This window comes from Pristis pectinata, chromosome 20 (assembly GCF_009764475.1).
Source record: "Pristis pectinata isolate sPriPec2 chromosome 20, sPriPec2.1.pri, whole genome shotgun sequence".
NCBI lineage: Eukaryota > Metazoa > Chordata > Chondrichthyes > Rhinopristiformes > Pristidae > Pristis > Pristis pectinata.
The window spans coordinates 36,380,601-36,398,136 of NC_067424.1; the positions used below are offsets into that span (position 1 = coordinate 36,380,601).

The 17,536-nt window shown below is 42.0% G+C and overlaps 1 protein-coding gene across 1 annotated transcript in view; it reads left to right on the forward strand.

The window, feature by feature from the left end:
* Positions 1-16,376, forward strand: part of sycp3 (synaptonemal complex protein 3) — a 67,946-nt gene extending 51,570 nt beyond the window's left edge. Inside the window, exons 6-9 of the mRNA XM_052035114.1 lie at positions 3,724-3,823; positions 5,020-5,118; positions 13,510-13,614; positions 14,618-16,376. Coding sequence (XP_051891074.1) covers positions 3,724-3,823; positions 5,020-5,118; positions 13,510-13,614; positions 14,618-14,671 — 358 coding nt within the window. The 3' untranslated portion in view covers positions 14,672-16,376. The remainder of the gene's footprint in view (positions 1-3,723; positions 3,824-5,019; positions 5,119-13,509; positions 13,615-14,617) is intronic.
* Positions 16,377-17,536: the final 1,160 nt, after the last annotated feature.

A 17,536-nucleotide genomic window follows, 5' to 3' on the forward strand; every position in this document is an offset into this window, starting at 1 on the left:
TAAACGAATGTGGCTTACCAGCACATAATATTGTTAAGAATTCTGCTAGTTTTTAAGGAAGAAGCATTTTATCCATTGCACTGCCAAGCAGAGTTACTTGGTCCAGAGTGGAAAGCATTCTTAGTGATAAATGTCCACCTCCAGATTCCATCAATTAGTTAATCAGGCAAAGATAGGCAAAAATTTACCTAATTCAGGTTAATGATTTCCATCTCCAACACAGACACATCACCTCAATTGCTATTTTTTGTCACCAAACATGGCATCCTAAAGCCATCCTAACCTCAAAATAAACATATCTTGCTCCCAGCAAGGAAAAAAATAATCACTAGTTGGTGATTTGACAATTCTTTTATCTAGACACATTCGTCCAGATAGACTTCTTTATCTGCATGCCTTCAGAAGCTATTCCATTCCCCAAGTCATCATGGACTTGTTCACTTTGGCAAGTGCAAGGATGGCTCTTACACTCAAGAGGTGTACTAATGACCTGTTCCCATGTGTAACACTGCCTTCCCAGAAGATACATGACAAGGTGCTGGAAAACATAGACCACTTCCCATATCCCAGGAACCACCTCTCAGCAACAGCAGATTAAATTCACCTTCACAGGCCTTGCTGCAGCACAGCCTTTGGCCATTAGAAGAACAGAGCGTTGAAAGATCAAAACCTCAAACATTAGGCAGCCCTTTCATAATTTTTCAGACGAGGATTACAAAAACCAGGCATCTCAAAGCCATGAAGAGGTATGGCCAGTGCTAGCTTTACAAAATTCTCCAAATCTACTTGCAGAATGAGTGAACCCATGTCAGCATCCTCTCCCAGGCCAACGTGCCCCAATTACACTGTTGGGCAGGCCATGTTGATTGCGTGCCCAACACCAGACTTCCAAACCAGTCACTCAATTCTGAACTCTCATGGAAAGAGATTACTAGGTGGACAGTGGAAAAGACTTAAGGATATTCTCCAAACCTCCTTAAAATAATGTAGCGTCCTTCAGAGGTAAATGGGGTTGAGGATTGAAGGAATCAAAAATGGGCTCAGGCCTGTCAGCCATCAGGGAGCAGTAGAGTGGTCTGGTTGACTGACAGGGATCAGTAGGATGGGAGGTGAGCCAGGAAACAGATTGATGGTCAAGTTGGTCCAGTAAATAGCTGCTTGGGGCATGGAGAGATAAAAAGGAGATCCCTCCTCTCTAAATGTGTTGTCAGAAATGATCTAATTGCCACCAGATTTTCCTGAGCACCCCACTCCATGAGTTCAGGCGTTTTGGATCCCTACCAGTATAGAACAAGAGGGGAGCACACTCAGCAACATCCATGTATTACCCTGTGACAAGGTTACTCATCCCTTCAGCTGCAGTGGAACTCACGGGCAAAAGCTGCTTAAAGACTGCATTGTTCTCCATAGACAGGTGGCCAGGAATGACACCCTAGGTAGACATAGCATAGCTCCCGATGTGAGGAGAATCCTCAAACTACAGGTGTATCAAGACTTTTCCTACCCGGAAAGCTGGAATATGGAAGATTAATCACACTGAGCACAAGGGCACCAGCATTCATCCATTGCACCTTTGCTTATGTACACTCTTCAGCAAACACTTCTTATGTATCCGTTAGAGAGCCTTAGTGGCGCATACATTGAAGATGTCTCTCCACGTGCAATTTTAATAGGGATGTCTTTGTCAATAAGCTTTCCTTAGTTTCTTGAATTATTGCCAATGGGCAACTGCACAGCCATTTAACTGAGCATTTGACCTCTCAAAACAATTCAAATAAAAATATCTACCTAAAGAATCATACAAGTATTTGGTACATCTTCATTTTTTCCCCCTACCCAACAAAAAGCATTATATTCCACAAGTCTGAGTTACTGGTGAACCCCGACATTTCCTTCAGCCCAGGCAGTGGGAGTAATGGTATGCCAGTTGCTGCCTGTACATTGAAGCTGTATCACCAGCTCTCCCTGATTAACAAGTAGTACACTGGCATGCCACATATCTCATATCACAGCTGTAGACCAGTTATAATAAGAGTAAAATTAGCAGGAGCACGTCAAAACAGCAGCAGATAGAAAAATCTCAGTGTCCTTCATTTTTATACGGAATTTCTTGGAAACAGTAATGTATCTTTAAACACTGTGGGTACTGCAAATAGTACATTTACTGCTGGTAATATTTGTGAAAATGACATGTATTCATGAAATGGGATACTCAAGGAGTGTTCTGCAAATCCTTCTGAAGGCCATCAGTTAAAGTGAGATTGAAAATATTTTGGCTCTTTGTCTCAGTGGTGGTTCTGTTTTGATCTGGCACAAAGAATGCTTCTGTTGTTGAAAAGAGGAGGCACCTTTCTCGATTAAACTCTGTCAACACAATGTTTAAAGGGACCAAAACTGAGACAAGTTTCCTGATATAAAGATTACATAAATGACACAGTAACATTGGTAATCTTTCCATCTGTGATACTGATTAGTGAGCCACCTGCTACTAGAGTCAGGCAGACCTCTTTGAAGTGATACTGAAACGTTAGTAGCAGCATTTAGTAGCTGCAGAGAAACAACCCATCTAAAATGACCCTCAGAAAGCAGGGAAGATACTCTAAATTGCCAACAGTTCCTCAGGCTGCTGTGCATTCCTGTAAAGAGATTGAGGGCTAGAAATCATAAATCCCATAAAACAAACAAATGGCACCATTGGAGAAGTCCACACCTGTGTGAAAATAAAAAAAAGCCACAGATGCTGGAAGTCTGCAGACTTCTCACACCTGTGAGCCCCTTTGTTGTCAGTAAGCTGTTTTCTTACCCACATTTCACGTGGAGGCGTTTTGTGGTTTGAAGTGGCAAATAGCATGTGTTTCCCCAACTTGAGAGTGCTGAAATCATTGCAGCAAAGGGGGCCATTTGGCCCATGAAGTCTGTGCCAACTCTTTGTAGAACATTCCAGCAATCCATCCCATGGTCTTTCCCCTTAGCCCTACAAATCTATATGCTGGGTTCGTGTTCAGATTGCATGGGCAGGAACTCTGTTATACCAGTCTGACTTCAAAAATAAGTACCAATTGGGCAGGCATCCTAGATAATCAAAATCACACTTTGTCATGAGCTCACTGTACAAATTCTGTGGTGTCCCTCCTGCCTGAAAACTTAAGATCAAAGATGAGTCCAACTAACAAAAGGTTACAGCACCATTGTTGTTTATGGACCTTTTTGAAGAACTGTTGTATTTAGCTCTTAATGTGTATCTTTATGTTGATTCATCAGTTAAATGCTACTTCAGTGTCAATATAAAACAAATAGTAGTTTTGGTTCTGAACTGTATGGTTTGCCAATGTCTGACTTTACTTCCATGTCATACAGTTCTAGTGCATATCCCAGCATTGTCTGCCTGGATGCCAGTGGTCCAGGGTACATTGCTAATGGGCAGTGATTGGTACTGCAAGGTTGGCTAAATCCCACTATACAGTCCATCCCAAATCTGCTTGAAAGGAACATGAGTTAGTTCTAAGGGGAAATCTGTTCCGTATGTCTGCTGTCCCACACAGAATATTAGTTCAGTACTCATTTGCTTGACATAATTAGCTGCCTAGAAGCTATTCCTGATATATGAGGTGGCAGTGGGTGGTGTTGATAGTGATTGATGCTGATTCCAGGAGAGATCACTGAATAGTTATCAGAATCATTGTCCATGCTATAATTTTCTGCTCTCTTGTTTTATTTATATAGGCAAAAGCTGTCTGATGATTACTGTAAGCAGTTCACGGGAATCTTCCAGCAATGGGAGAAAGATATTCAGAAGGCCAAAGACCAAGAAGAGAAAATAGAAGTATTGTCTTGAATATTAGTACTTCATCTTCTGTTTAACCCACTGATTTGTACATCTGCAATATCTCCATGATGTTACATAGGAGTGAACAAACCATTTAATGACTGAATACAAATAATGAAAAATAGCATTCAGTAATTAAGAAACTGTGCATGACCATTAGCTTCCTTAAGAGGAACTTCACTTTCTAACAGAACTATTGCAATTTCTTCATTTAGTGTCCAATATGTAGCACAGGGATAGGTCCAGATAGAAATAATATGCTAGAAATAGTTGTGAAACAGGGTGTGGGGGTATAGGTCTGGATGCAGCTCAGCTGTGAGATGATGTTGGAGGGCAATGGGAAATATCTCAGAGGTAGAAATGCTAAATAGCCCCTAAAATGAGCGAAGTGGTCATCATGTGTAATTACTACACATTGCCAACATTATTGGCTGCTCAATATGGTAATTTGAACTCCACTTTCCAGCATAACCATTGGATTTTTCTTTTCATGTGCTCCATGTAGCACAGGGATAGATCCAAATTGGCCTTGGATAGAAATGAAATTAATATTTCTATCCAAGGCTGATTTAATTGTTTTTTTTAGCCTCAAAGCAATTTTGAGGTAAATCTGTTGTGTACGATATTGTTGGAGGTTATTGCCCTGAGACACTCATTATATGACTATGTGATAGAGTTTGCTTCGCAATGAATGAAGTATTGTTTCAAATTACCTTGCTGGACTTCAAAATGAGAATCAAGCATGTATGGAGAGTAAATGCATCAGCCAGGTGAATTCTGCCATGGTCAGGAGTGCAAGTCCCATCAGTATCCATTAGCAAAAAGCACACTGGTTTGGCTGGATAATGATCATTGATTCACAGTGAATCCCAGCTCGATCACTGGAACATTTTAATTTCTGAGGGTTGGGGTGGGGTTTGTGGTAGCTTGAACGGACTAAACTTCAATGCAACAGAAGTACTTGAACTTTGAGGAGTAAGAGCTGATGTAGGTATGGAAGAAAATGAGTATTTACCCAGAGTTCTGCACAATGGGGCTGGGGAGTTACCACAGGGATCCCTGGGACTAGTAAAGCACTGTGGGTTTCTGCAGAGCTTGTCCTGATGTTGTCAAGATCCTGGGTATTCATGCTGCTTGAAAAGGGAGGAGATCCTTCAAAGGGATGTAAACTTCTTGATGTATTTCTTCTGTAGAACCTGTTTAGGCAGCAACAGAAGCTTTTTCAGCAGATGAGAGTAGTCCAGGGACAAAGACTAAAGAGCATCAAGCAGTTGTTTGACCAGTTCCTAAAGGTAAATCTTGAAGAGAGATGATCATCAAAACACTCATTCTCTATTTTTAAAAAAATGATAAATGAAAGCCAATTCAAAATACTATTTATTGAAACTGTTAATTATTTTGCTTGTCTATTTCTCACCTAACCCCACTGCTGCATGCACTAGCCTCTTTGCTTAGTACCATATTTGAAGCTGTAACTGTGTTAAATTGTTGTAGAAAATTAACGTATAGCTAAAAGGCTGGTGTGGGAAAGAAGGGTCTTTTTCATGGGACACTGGCATCCGTTCTGGTACAGGAACCCATTATACAAATGGGACTCATGCCCTGACACTGAGGGTACAGAAGGAGGTGACAAAGCCTTTAAAGTAAGAGGGGAGAAGGATCAAACAGAAGAATATGGAGCCTAAACTTAAGCAAGGGGGGGGGGGGGCGGAAAAGAGGAAAGCAAATAATAAAATAAAGGAGTTACAGGATAACAAGGGATCAATCACAATTTACCAAATACAATTTAGTCTGCAGACCACCTAATAGTGAAAGGGAAATGAAGAAAAAATATGCAAAAAGAAGTTAGGAAATAAATAGAAAACATAGCAAGACCATGGTCGTAATCTTATGATTGCTCCCTGTGCCACATGCTTGTGGGGGTAGAAACAGGAGGATAGGACAGATGAACTCATGGCTAATGAACTAGTGCAGGAAGGAGGGTTTTAGGTGCTTGGATCATTGGGATTGCTTCTGGGGTAGGTGGGACCTGTACAAGAAGGACGGGTTGCACCTAAACTGAAGGGGAAACAATATCCTTGCAGGGAGCTTTGCTCACACTACTTAGGAGGGTTTAAACTAATTTGGCAGGGAGCTGGGAAGTATAGGAGCAGTGCAGCGGGTGGAGAGAAAATGGTAGAGGATAAATCAAGCAAATCCCATGGGGAGAGCAGACAGGAAGGATGTGGTTGTGCTGGAGAGAGCGCAGAGGAGAATCACCAGGCTGTTACCTGGATTGGAGGACTTCAGTTATGGGGAGAGATTGGATACGGTAGATAGTCAGAATCTTTTTTCCCATGATAGTTATTAAAAACAAAAGGGCATAAGTTTAAGTTGAGAGGAAGGGGTTTTAAAAGGGATCTGAGGGGAAAGTTTTCAGACAGGAAATGATTCGTAGTTGGAACGTGCTGCCAGAGGAGGTGGTGGAGTCAGATACAATCTCAATGTTTAAGAAACATTTGGACAGGCACTTAAATAGAAGGATATAGTCCTTGTGTGGGCAAGTGGGATTTGTGTAGATGGGAAGAAAAGATTGGCATGGATATGGTGGGCAGAAGGTCCCGTTTCTGTGCCGTAAAACTCTATGACTAATAATAATCGAGAAAGATATCAACTATACCAAGATTAATTAGAAGTGATAGGTAAAGGGGGTAAGGGAATGGGATTCCTACAATGTATACAGGATTCCTTTCTAATCCAGTGTGCGAAATACCCTACAAGACAGGATTCACTGCTGGATCTTGTAGTGGGGCTTGAACCAGAGCAGGTAAGAAAAGGAAAAGTAGGAAAACATAGGTAGGCAGTAGTAACCATAGCATAAGACACGTTATAATAGTGAGGAATAATGTAAGTATGATGAAAAGCAACATTAATAGGGTTAAGAAAAGATGATTTTAAGGGCCTGGGAATATAAAATGGGTACAGTTCTTGAAGTCCACAATCAATTCCTTGGTTTTGCTGACGTTGAGTGCGAGGTTATTGTTGCGACACCACTCAACCAGCCGATCTATCTCACTCCTATATGTTTCCTCGTCGCCATCTGAAATTCTGCCAACAATAGTGGTATCATTGGTAAATTTATAGTTGGCAATTGAGCTGTGCTTAGCCACACTATCACGAATATAGAGAGAGTGGAGTAGTGGGCTTGAGGTGCACCTGTGTTGATTGTCAGCGAGTCTGCACTGACTGTGGTCTCCCAATAAGGAAGTTAAGGATCCAGTTGCAGAAGGAGGTACAGAGGCTCAGGTTTTGAAGCTTGTTGATTAGTACTGAGAGAGTTGACAATGGTAATTCAGTAGATGTCCTTTAGATTTTCAAAAGGCCTTTTTTGAGGCACCCCCCCCCCCCCATTGAAAAAAGCCAGGGAACGCAGAGTCAGGGAATACAATAGTGGAATGGATTTCTGGCTGGCTTCAAGACAGAAAGCAGAGAGTGGGAGTGAAAGGCAACTATTCATAGTAGAAAAAGATCCTCTGTACAAAGGTTCATGTGGACCACTGCTGTTCACAACTTACACTGATTTAGACTTTGGAATCAAAAATACACTCACTAAGTTAGTGGATGATATGAAATTATGTGTGTGGGTACAGAAGGGGGTGGCCAATGGACAATATTGAGGAGGAAGGCAACACTTAACAGGATATAAATAAACTTACACAAAAGGCAAATAATTATCAAATGAAGTTCAACAGCAGAGAAAAATAGGAGGTACTGAATTTCATTTGGAAGAGTAGGGAGGTCATTTACTACTTGTAGGAGGTGAGTGTATGTGAGGGCAAGGAGCAAAAGGATCTCTGAGTACCTTCCACTTGGTATATACTGCTATTGTTATACTGCTCTTCTGGACCCTTAGTGCCCTCTGAAGCTCATGCAGTTGTTTTATCTTGATTAACTGTCCTTGCAGGAATCTTCCAATTATGTTATTACTCCATTTATTCTGAGGAAATGCATTTGCCTTAAACCTCCTGACACTATACATGGCTTGCAGTCATGTATACATGCTGATCTGAAACCTATTTTGACACCATTTGGTGCTTTCACAGGGGATGAGGACATTGAGATCTTGGGTTGGGTGAATTCTTGTTCTTACATTCACTGTGTGGCAAGGGCAGAACCATCATAGATCACCCCGCCACAGCACCCACTTTGGCAAGGACTGTGGAGGCTCCTCCTGATTGGACGAGACAGTGGAAACATTATTTCAGCACACTAGTGATCTGTTCAATATGGCTTTCGTAATAGGCATGCTGTGCAAGTTTTAGGGTCACAACTTGTATTGTCAGTGGCTAGCCCTTCTTGTCGAGAAGGGCTAGCCGCTTCAGGTTTGCCATGGTGGTTGAAATGCAGCAAGCACAGCTGACTCCAAGAGAGACATCATGGCTGTCACTTAGGCAAAGGGCATTGACCTGTATGATACAATGCCTGTGGTCACATATCATCTGGATGTTTAGGAACTGGTACCCTTTTGTTTGAAGTATGTTATAGACTTAATAGGCAACACCTGCATGGAGGCGTGCATGCAGACAAGGGTGTCTGCACCATGTCAGGCCCTGCAATTCCAGCAAAGCTATGTGTTCTCTCTCCCTTGAAAAGATAAAGTGTAGTTATCTCTCTTTTAATAGAGAGCCTCAGTGACTTTATTCAGCAACGAACGGCAAACAGCAAGATGTTCTAGATGTCTTCAGTTCCTGCCTAGAAGAATCCAGGTGCATAACAGTACATTGCCACAATCAACTTGATTGTTACTGATATTGTAGTTCATTCCTAGTTCTGAGTGAGTTTGCAGTTGTGGTTAAAGCAGATGGCAGATTTCAGTTAAGGTAGCTATAATAAATCATAGATGACTCCCAGACTGTTCCTTGTTCAGGTCTGAGAATTCCCTGAGGGTGGACCCTTGTTGAGAGCCCTCCTACTTCTCTTCTTCCCTCCTCCAGCATCTTGTAGTGTTTTGCATGCCTTTGTTTATTTTCTCAATCACTTTACATTCCAGGAGAATGCCAATCAGTGCACTCATGCCTGGAAGCAGCTGCTTCACGCTGCCTTCTTGAAGCAAGTAAGGTGTCCTTTGCCGTCCGCTAGGCCACTCACCATAGGCTATTACAACCTGAAGCAGGTATAGTGAGCACCAAGCACTGATAAAATTGTAGCAACAGTCAGAAAAAAAATAATTGGTAAGTTAACCCTATAAACTGCCTTTAAATTACCCCTGTAGTTAGTTGCCACCTCTGGTTTGTGATAGTGACTGAAATGCAGCAAGCACATCTGACACCAGAACAAACACTGTGGGCACTGCTTGGACACAGGACATTGATTGTGTGATTCAGTCTTCCAGAGTTACGGAAAAGTGTTAACTGGAACACAGCTCTTAAAGAGGAGTGCTTGAATCAAATCAGCTTAAAAATATTGTGATGGGGTCCTGAGAGGGCAAATAGGCTTAACGTCTCAACTAAGAAGTGGTGTTGCTGGTTGTGTAACATTCACTCACTGCTGCATTGGGTGTGCCAGCGAAGAGTTATTTGTTCAAGTATGGAGTGGAACTTGAACCCACAATCTTCTGACTCAGAGACAAGAATATTACCAATTGACCCATGGCTGACGCACAGCTTGTGCTGACATGTGTGATAAAATGGCACTGCTCCAGGAATTGGTGTTATTGTGAAGATAATAATGCAAAGTTCCCCTTCTGCACATAGAAATAAAAGGAATCACAGCAAATTTTAGTAGTTCTAAACAAGTCTAACCCACTGTATTGCCTGTTCTGAGTACTGTCTGCTCCATGCTTTGTCTGCAGTATGATCGCCCGCCCCATGGTTTGTCTGCCCCAAGCTTGTCTGCTCTAAGATTGCTTGCTCCATGGTTTATCTGCTCTGTGGCTTGTATGTCCTGGAATTGGTAATGCAGTCTGAATGCCAGCAGATGGCTGCACCATTTTTTACCCAGTTCCCTGAGGCCACCTGATGTGCAGATTCAGGACAATGATGTGTTGCATGAAGGCACCATGGCCTCTCAGGCAGCATGCCTATAGGCTTACTGCAGTCAGCATTCCTCAACTGCTCCTTGAGCAGCAGTCTGAAACCAGCTCACCAAGAGCTGGAGTGATGAAGGTCATCTATACATCTCAAAGGGAAGGTGAGCGACTTTCCAGCAGCCAGCCCCCAGTCGCACTGGGGACATTGCGACATAGCAGTATGAAATCAAAACCCATTTATAAGGCTGTCAAATGGGAAAGGCACTAAGATGTGTAATGTATTCTCAAGACAGTAGCACAGTGAAACTGTGTTCTAATTTAGGGCAAATAATACTTAATTGTGCAAAGATAAATGACATTGGTGTGGCAGCTGCTGGCTTTGTTGCATGGTTTGCCATGCCTCACCTAGAAAGATTGTTAATGTCAGCTGTATCAGGTGAACATGCTTGGAGCTAAGCCTTCCTTACGACTGGACAAGTGATGCTTTTCCCAGATGAATTGTAGCTACACTGCACTGGAATACATGATTGTGAAATATTTGGACATGCCATATCTGGCACATTCTGGCAGTAATTGCATAAAACCCCCAAAGTGAAGTTGAGTACAATCTCACAATTCTTATCCCTTGCCTGGTCTGCTCTTACAATACTTATCTTGGCCAAAACTGAGGGAGGAACTTGTATGAGAGGCAAATCAATTTGAGAAATGTCATAAGGTGGGGTGTTCTGTGTTGATTCTTCTATTGGGGGATTAAGAGGAACAGGATTCGGTGACAGTGTGGAAGGAGCATGACATTATATTGATCAGATCCAATTGTTTTAAACTGACTGAACTGTGATGCTTTTACCACAAGACACAGTTGAGCCCCACTGTGTGCCTTGAAGTGATCATTTGGTGCAATTGCTTAAATTGGAGCCTCATGGGAGACCTGTCATTGCTGAAAGATTGGAGACTTCATCGGCTTGAAATGTTAGACCCTCTCTACTCTGCCAATCTGATAAATATTTTGCTGTGTGCATTCTCTACAATGCTAACTAGCCATTAATATTGAGTAGCAGTTCAAAGGGCTAAGGAGTTGAAATAACTTGTAGAGTGGAGCTGATCCAAGGAAAATATATTTTGTGCAGAGGCCATAGTTACTAATTCAAATAACAGCATCAGGGAATTACCCATGCATTTTCAGTGCAGGTGGACCTGGCCAGTGAGATTTGAGGGGATTTTAAATATCATCTTGGCTCTCCCGGCTGATTATTGATGAACTATCTTGATGTTAAGGATTGTAGTGTGGAGGAATCACTTGGTTTATGTTAGGGTTTTATACATTGCAGACTGCTCAGGAAAATCATCACTCCTTTATATCTTGTGCTGCCAATGCCTGCCTCCTCTAAGCAGCTGGGAGATGAGGCTGTTGATGCTGAACAAGCACTTTCCCAGCAGCTGCAGCCTTTTTCCTCCAGCTGGTCTCCAAGCTCAGCTTCATGGCCCTCAGGATTTGGGTCTCCTTGCTTCTCTTTCTCTGGCAGCATTGGTAAGGTTGTGCAGCAGCCGGTGGACAACAATGAAATCTCTTCATATATCCGCATACCACCTACCAGCCTCTATCCCACCCGCCCTCCTTGTACTGATATCTATATATGGGCACTTTCTTCTTCCCTCTCAGTCCTGATGCAAGATCTCAACCTAAAATGTCAACTTACACCTTCCACAGATGCTGCTTTATCCATGAGTTCTTCCAGCATCCTGTTTTTTGTTCCAGGTTCCAGCATCTACAGTCTCTTTTGTCTTGAAGTCTCCCTACTTGATGTGTCCCACTTATGTAGACAACAAAATCTCACCTTCCAAACACCTCTGGTATTTCTCACTGTGATCCTGGTAGTTGTGTGTCTCTTGTATCTGCCCTTGCTGTAGTTGGAGATTGCACTGGTGTGAGGAGCCAGGGAAGTATGGGTAGCCATTGTTCCTCAAGATTCATCCGCTCAAGCAGTATAAGGCACTGAGGATGTCTGATGTCGTGCACTCCCTCAGAATAGAGGCATTGTGTGTACTTCCCAGAAACATTCACTGTGAAGATGTCTTCTTATGATCCACAATGACTTGCAGATTGAGTGAGTAGAAATCTCCCAGTTCTGAAAAAAGTCCAAGTTATTAAGAGAAGTGCTTATGGGCACATGAGTGCACTCAGTAGCTGCCTGAACTTAAGGGGAAGCCAGCAATGCTGACAAATCCCAGAGCCTGAGATGTCAACTATTTTTCATTGAAATCATAGTGAATTAAATCATTCTGTCAGAAATACAGTGCCTGCCAGACCTCTCTGATGAAGCAGCGAACACAGAGATATGTAGCAGAGATCTGCTGTGCTGTTTCGAAAAATCAGCCTGAGCCTGGCAATCTACTAGAAAGGACCAGTTAGTATATGGCATCTGTGGCGACTCAGTGGGAGTAGACTCTTCACAGATGGGCATGTTTATGCTTCCTGATCCCAAAGTCCCCAACTCACACTGAGTGACCAGCCAGGAGCATAATGATACCACTGGGAATATAATACTGCCAATGGTATCATTGCTGAAACATCAATGCAATGGATATCTTAGCAGCTAAATGCTGGAAAAAATGCTCGCTGTTACTTTTAGTACAGACTAGATGTTGGAAGGTGTTTGAGCAACGAGGAATCCAAATGTCAGCAACATCCCTTTGTTATAGCTGAGACTGTTCCACAATGTTCACAGTACAGAGCTGGCTTCAATTTATGTCAGTACAGCTGGAAATAAATTAGTAGCATCATTTGGTGTGTCCCTGATGCCAGGAAAAGGGCAGGTGCATAGTTGTGGATCACAATTGAAAGTGCCTGCTCCGACTTTGCATTTGTCACCATTTCACCCAAAAATGATCTGCAGTACAATCCACTTCAGGTAGAATAAAAATTAGATCATATTGTGCTATTGAAAACAGCCAATCTGCAATCCAGTTTCCGGGCTATTATCTACTCTCTACTTTGTTTCTTTCCGCATTATCTCCTTTGCACATCATCTGTACCATGCACTGTCTGCTCTATACATCATCTTCTCCGTGCATCGTCACCACTGTGTAATGTTTGCTTTATGCATTTTGCCTCCATGAAGCATCCCCTTTGTGTATTGTCTGTTTGGTGCAATGTCTTCTCTGCAAAACGTATGCTTTCTACATCATCTCCTCTGTACATGCATCTATTTATCAGCGTATTTTATGCTATCATCTGGTCTCTGCATCATCTATTTTGTGTATCACCTGCACAATCCATTGTGTCCTCTCCTCTGTGCTTTGGAGCATGGTGACTCATTGCAAGCTGCAATACTAATACCATGCTTTGTGCACCTTCTGCTTTGCGCACTATCTGCTCAATACCTCATCTCCAGACATGCCGACGTGGTCTGTTCTATGTAAGATTATTTGCACTATGCATCATTAGTTTTGTATGCTGCCTGTTCTGAACCAGCTGCTCCATACATCGTCCTGTGCATCAATTGCTCTGTGCAATGATGCCTGGTTTGTGTGGTCCATTACGTGCCTGGTTTGCCCATGCAGCTTCTGATTTATTTTTCATGCATCGCCTTCTTTGTGGGAGATTTAATACATGATTCTTGCATTGTACCTTGTGGATGTGCAGGTGAAATAATGATGCACTTCATATTATTTCCAGAATTTAGAGGACCTGGAGAAGAGTCACACAGAGCAGCAGTCAGCTGTACAGAGCGAGCTTCGCAAAGAGATGGCCCTTTTTCAGAAAAGAATTTTAATGGATACTGTAAGTAGTACAATATTCTTTGATGTGAAAAGTGAGCATGTGGATTGTTGAGTACACCATTATATAGTGCAGTCCTGCCAATCTTCACATGCAGAACAAATCTAGAGTGAAACAGCGTAGGAGGCAGTCAGCTGGCTCATCATGTGTGGTTGCTGCTCACTTCACAGCTCCTTCCCTCAACACACAAATTTTTCCCCTCCAGGTACTTAACCAATTCTTTCTTGAAAGTTAGCACTATGTCTGCTTCTATCGTTATCTTTGCAACTGAATGCAGCAATTCCTAAATGTAAGTAGATCTGCTGCTGGTAATTTGAAAAGACCATACATACTATAATGAAGCGATAAACCTCTTGTGATATACCGGTGAACAATTCTTGCTGGCTTTTCATTATTGAGGAGCAAAAGCTACAAAGCTGAAATCAAAGCAAGTTGTCCTGGAAGAGTGTTTGTCAGTTGGACAGTTACTTGTTTGCAGTACGACAGGGGCAAACCTACAATTGACCCATGTTAGTAGACAGTTTACTCCTGGTCCTGACATGGTCTCAGGTATACCACAGGAGCTGTCTCAGGGCAGACAATGAAGCTCCATTCCCAGATTCACAGGCTGTCACAGCCATGATCATAGCTTTTGAACATTGGTGAACAACTTGAACATCCACAAAAATTTGGAACATTAAATGTGTAAAATATTAACTATTTTTTTAAAAAGCTGAAAACATGAACACACAAAATCAATTTAATCATTAAAATTAATCTGAAGAAATGACAAGAGCACAACTCTTAACTTCTGAGACCCAGTGTCTCCTTTTGACTTGCATTGGGACTGCTGTCTTGTCAGAGGCTCAAGAGTAGATTTCAGTGCCAGAAAGCAAGATCAACAGCAGTCTTAGGAGAATTAGTGCATTTCTTTACAATGTGGCTCTTTTTAAGGTATAGTTGAATATTTTTTGATATACAATATAAAATCCATTGTAACAAACCCTGTCTTTGCTCTAACATGCAGCAACAGCAGGAGATGGCCACAGTGCGGAAGTCCCTACAATCCATGCTGATGTGACGGCATTCAGTGAACACAAATCCTCCACAATGCCCAGGAGCCATTCCATTAATACCTTTTTTTTGACGTTGCAGCAGCAAACTCAGTTTATCGTTAGACTCTCAAAGTTCTGCTTGGTTTTAAAGCTGCCTTTAATTAACATAACAGTGGAAGTTTCTCTTCAATGCAGTCATTATGTTGAAGTTGTTAAGCAGAATAAAAACTAATTTACTCTGCCACTTTGTTAACAGTTCTGTCCTTATCCTCTTCCTACCCCAACCTCCCACATGCATCACTATTGTTCAGTTGGATTAAAGGTGTAAAACACCTTTTTGCCAGATTTGAAAACTGTGATCAGGGGCCCAACTGAAATTTATAAAATCTTGAGAGGTCTTGCCAACATGGATGTGGAGAGGATAGTTCCTTATGTGAGAGAAGCTAGAACTAGGAATCACCAAGGGATTTGATATATCTTTAGTCACATATACAGTGGCATGCAAAAGTTTGGGCACCCCTGGTCAAAATTTCTGTTACTGTGAATAGTTAAGTGAGTAGAAGGTGAACTGATCTCCGAAAGTCAAAGTTAAAGATGAAACATTCTTTTCAATATTGTGTATTATTTTTGTTTTGTACAATTTTAGAGTGGAAAAAACAGGAAAGGAGCACTATGCAAAAGTTTGGGCACCCCAAGAGATTTGAGCTCTCAGATAATTTTTATTAAGGTCTCAGACCTTCATTAAGCTTGTTAGGGCTATGGCTTGTTCAGTTATCGTTAGGAAAGGCCAGGTGATGCATATTTCAAAGGTTTATAAATACCCTGACTCCTCAAACCTTGTCCCAACAATCAGCAGCCATGAGGTCCTCTAAGCAGCTGCCTAGCACTGAAAATTAAAATAAATGATGCCCATAAAGCAGAAAGCTATAAGAAGACAGCAAAGCGTTTTCAGGTAGCCATTTCCTCAGTTTGTAATCTAATTAAGAAATGGCAGTTAACAGGATGGTGGAGGTCAAGTTGAGGTCTGGAAGACCAAGAAAACTTTCCGAGAGAAGTACTCATAGGATTGCTAGAAAGGAAATCAAAACCCCTGTTTGACTGCAAAAGACGTTCAGGAAGATTGAGCAAACTCTGGAGTGGTGGTGCACTGTTCTACTGTGCAGCAACACCTGCACGAATATGACCTTCATGGAAGAGTCATCAGAAGAAAACCTCTCCTGCGTCCTCACCACAAAATTCAGCGTCAAAAGTTTGCAAAGGAACATTTAAACAAGCCTGATGCATTTTGGAAACAAGTCCTGTGGACCGATGAAGTTAAAATAGAACTTTCTGGCTGCAATGTTTGGAGAAAAAAGGGTGCAGAATTTCATGAAAAGAACACCTCTCCAACTGTTGAGCACAGGGGTGGCTCGATCATGCTTTGTGCTCGTGTTGCAGCCAGTGGCACAGGGAACACGTCACTGGTAGAGGGAAGAATAAATTCAATTAAATACCAGAAAATTCTGGAAGCAAACATCACTCCATCTGTAAAAAAGCTTAAGAGGAAAAGAGGATGGCTTCTAGAACAGGATAATGATCCTGAACACACCTCAAGAGGCACAAGCTGAAGGTTTTGCCATGGCCTTCACAGTCCCCTGAACATCATTGAAAATCTGTGGATAGACCTCAAAAGAGCAGTGCATGCAAGACAGCCCAAGAATCTCACAGAACCAGAAGCCTTTTGCAAGGAAGAATGGGTGAAAATACCCTCAAACAATTGAAAGACTCTTAGCTGGCTACAGAGTTTACAAGCTGTGATACTTGCCAAAGGGAGTGTTACTAAGTACTGACCATGCAGGTTGCCCAAACTTTTGCTTTGGGCCCCTTTTCCTTTTTTTTATCTTGAAACTGTAAAAGATGGAAATAAAAGTGATCTTGCTTAAAATATTAAAGAAATGTGTCATCTTTAACATTCTGCCTTTTGAAAATCAGGTCATCTTTTACTTGCTTAGCTATTCACAGTAACAGAAATTTTGAACAGGGGTGCCTAAACTTTTGCATGCCACTGTACATTGAAACACAGTGAAATACATCTTTTGCATAGCATGTTGTGGGAGCAGCCCAAAGTGTCAACAAAACACGCCCACAATTTCCTAACCCATACGTCTTTGGAATGTGGGAGGAAACCCACGCAGAGACGAGGAGAACACACAAACTCCTTACAGACAGTGGCTGGAAGTGAACCTGGGCCGCTGGCACTATAATAGCATTACACTGACCGCTACACTACCGTGCCTTCTAGGCAAAAATATTTCTCTCAAAAGGGGCAGTGGAAGAAGTATCTTTGAATATTAAAGGAGAGATAGGTAGATAGATACTTTAAAACCAAGGGGATAAAAGGTTACCCTGTTTACACAGGAATGCCGAGTTGAGACTATAATCAAATCAGTCATGGCTGAGCAGGCTTGAGGGGCCAAGTTGACTTCTGCTGCTCTCAATTTGTTTGCTTTAATGCAAGAGTATTAAGAAATAATATCTCACATGAAGCCATTTTAAGAGACAAGGACAGATCACCAAAATCATGGTCAAAAAGATAAGTTGCAAGAAATGGCATAGGCTTCTTCTACCCCAAATTTAAGGTTTTCCCACCTTGACACTAACTTCAGTAGGATTGCCATCTCTTACACACTAGGTTTCCACCAGACCAATGCAAAAGGTTCAAAATTCTCATGCTCACACAATGCCTCCAGTTCATTGTAAAGGTGATGCTTTTTTTTTTGTAGTCAACCCAAGCTGGGAAATACCACAGGATTGGACCATAGCCTCATGTTGACATGGGGAAAGGATCCCCTTGATTTTTCATAACATGGTACTTGCTTTCTTTCATTTCCATGAAGGCTATTTGGCCCATC